At 36.0% G+C, this 3,140-nt stretch overlaps 1 protein-coding gene across 1 annotated transcript; it reads left to right on the top strand.

The window, feature by feature from the left end:
- Positions 1-402: 402 nt before the first annotated feature.
- Positions 403-2,882, top strand: LOC125369843. The gene is made up of 5 exons (XM_048373113.1): positions 403-583; positions 682-979; positions 1,034-1,271; positions 1,679-1,929; positions 2,243-2,882. The coding sequence occupies exons 1-5, from the start codon at positions 403-405 to the stop codon at positions 2,880-2,882; spliced, it is 1,608 nt and encodes a 535-aa protein (XP_048229070.1).
- The last annotated feature ends 258 nt before the right edge of the window (positions 2,883-3,140 follow it).

The following is a 3,140-nucleotide window of genomic DNA, read 5'->3' as shown; positions in this document are numbered from 1 at the left end:
GATGCTAATCTTAGAAGACAAAATAGGAGAGGGCGATTTGATAATGTGAATCGAAATATTGGCAGCATCAAAATGAAAATTCCTCCTTTTCAAGGGAAGAACAACCTAGATGCATATTTTGAGTAGGAAAGGAAGCTGGAGATGATCTTTGAATACCATAACTATTCTGATGAGAAAAAGGTAAAACTCGGTGCTGTTGAATTTTGTGATTATGCTATTGTTTGGTGGGATCAATTATGTAAAGACAGGCGTCGAAATGGTGAAAGACCCGTGGAGACATGGCTGGAGATGAAATGAATAATGAGAAAGAGATTTGTCCCTAACCACTATTATAGGGATCTGCACCAGTGATTACAAACTTTGACACAAGGATCCATGAGCGTAGGAGAATATCACAAAGAGATGGAAATAGCTATGATAAGGGCTAATATCGAGGAGGATAGTGAGGCCACCATGGCTCGTTTCTTAAATGGATTAAATAAGAACATAGCTGATCTTGTAAAATTACAACACTATGTGGAGTTTGAAGACATGGTGAATATAGCTATGAAAATTGAAAAGCAGCTCAAACGCAAGGTTACAAGTAAGTATGATTCTAAACCTTATTCGAGTTCTTCTACTTCTTGGAATTCAAAATGGAGTAAAAGGATGATAGACCCATTGTTAAGCCTAAATTTGAAGAGTCAAAGAATAAAAATGAAATAGGCAGTAAGGGTAAAGGTGAGAATCAAACTAGAGGAATTAGGTGCTTTAAGTGTCTAGGATTTGGTCATATGGCACGTGACTGTCCTAACAAAAGGGAAATGTTGATGAGAGATGGTGATGTTGAGTCTGAAAGTGAAAATGAAAATGGAGATGAAATACCACCTTTAGAAGATGTTAGTGATATTGAATATGCTAGGGGAGATGCTTTGGTTGTACAACACACACTTAGTTTGCAAAGTAAAAATGATGAGTTTGGCGAACAACGTGAAAATCTGTTTCTTACTCATTGTTTAATTGCTAATAAGTTATGTAATATGATTATTGATAGTGGAAGTTGTACAAATGTTGCTAGTACTTTGCTAGTGGGAAAACTGAAATTACCTACTATTAAACATCCAAAACCTTATAAATTGCAATGGTTGAATGATAGCGGTGTTGTGAAGGTGACTCAGCAAGTATTAGTTTCTTTTTCTACTGGTAGATATAAGGATGAGGTATGGTGTGATGTTGTACCTATGTATGCTGGTCACGTGTTGTTGGGAAGACCATGGCAATACGATAGGAAGGTGATTTATGATTGATTCAAGAACCGTTACTCTTTGACAATCAATGGACAGAAGTTTCAACTTGGACCTTTACTACCAAAGACAATTTTTGAAGATCAAATGCGAATAAAACAACAATATGAAGAGTTTACGTCTTCATTGAGCAAAACTTTGGGGAGGGAACTAGTAAGGCAGAGAAAAGAAAATGGAGACCTGAGTGAAAAAAAGAGAGCAACGGGAAACACAAGGAGAGAGAAAACAAGTCAAATTTGAGTGAAAGAAAAATGAGTGTGTATGCAAAAATGAGTGATGTAAAGGAAGCTTTGACAATGAGACAACAAGTACTTGTACTTTTGTGCAAGGATATTTTGATTATTTCTAACGATGTAACCAAAAATTTGCCTAGTGTTGTTGTTGAACTTTTGCAGGAAAATAAGGATCTATTTCAAGAAGATGTACCTAATGGTTTGCCACCAATAAGAGGTATTGAACATCAAATTGACTTCATTCCAGGTGCAAGCATTCAAAATAGACCTGCATATAGATGCAATCCGGAGGAAAGCAAGGAGATCCAAAAGCAAGTGAGTGAGCTTATGGAGAAAGGGTATGTTCGAGAAAGCATGAGCCCATGTGATGTTCCTGTATTACTAGTTCCTAAAAAGGATGGAACTTGGAGAATGTGCGTTGATTGTCGTGCCATCAACAAAATCACGGTGAAGTATAGACATCCTATTCCTAGGCTAGATGATATGTTGGATGAATTGTATGGTTCTTGTGTGTTTTCAAAAATTGATTTAAAATATGGATATCATCAAATAAGAATGCATGAAGGTGATGAATGGAAAACAACTTTTAAAACTAAGCAAGGTTTATATGAGTGGTTGGTAATGCCTTTTGGTTTAACTAATGCATCTAGTACCTTCATGCGACTTATGAACCATGTTTTGCGAAATTTTATTGGGAAGTTTGTGGTTGTCTATTTTGATTTACAGCAAGAGTTTAGATGAGCATGTACAACATTTGAAATCTGTTTTTGAAGTGCTTAGAACTAAAAAGTTGTATGCTAATCTAAAGAAATGCACATTTTTCTCTAATGAAATTACATTTCTTGGTTATATTGTTAATGACAAAGGAATACATGTTGATCAAGAAAAGGTGAAAGTAATTAGGGAGTGGCCAAAACCCACTAATGTTAGTAATGTAAGAAGTTTCCATGGCCTTGCTAGCTTTTATAGGAGATTCATCAAGGATTTTTCTACAATTGCTGCACCATTGACTGAATGCATTAAAAAGAATGTGGGATTTAAGTGGAGTAAAGAACAAGATGAGGCTTTTAACTTGCTTAAAGATAAACTTAGCTCAGCACCTTTGCTTGCTTTGCCTAACTTTTCTAAACCTTTTGAAATTGAGTGTGATGCAAGTGGCATAGGTATCGGTGGAGTTTTAATGCAAGAAAGCCAGCCAATTGCGTTCTTTAGTGAGAAATTGAGTGGATCAAGTTTAAACTACCCTACATATGACAAGGAGTTCTATGCGTTGGTAAGAGTCTTGCAAACATGGCAGCACTACCTCTGCTACAAGGAATTCATTATCCACACCGACCATGAGTCCCTGAAATATCTCAAAGGATAAGGGAAGTTAAGTAGAAGACATGCAAAATGGGTGGAATTTATTGAATCATTTCCCTACATCATCAAGTACAATCAAGGTAAGGAAAATGCGGTAGCTGATGCTCTGTCCAGAAGGTATGCTCTAATTTCTAAACTTGATGCAAAATTATTAGGTTTTGAGTACATTAAAGATTTATATAATTCTGACCTTGATTTTGCTAATGTTTACGGAGCATGTGAAAAAGGGGGGGTTGATAAGTTCTATAAGCATTAAGGTTTT

Source organism: Ricinus communis, chromosome 4 (genome assembly GCF_019578655.1).
Source record: "Ricinus communis isolate WT05 ecotype wild-type chromosome 4, ASM1957865v1, whole genome shotgun sequence".
NCBI lineage: Eukaryota > Viridiplantae > Streptophyta > Magnoliopsida > Malpighiales > Euphorbiaceae > Ricinus > Ricinus communis.
The sequence above is the reverse complement of the archived record's forward strand: the minus strand, read 5'-3'. Positions and strand labels throughout refer to the sequence as shown.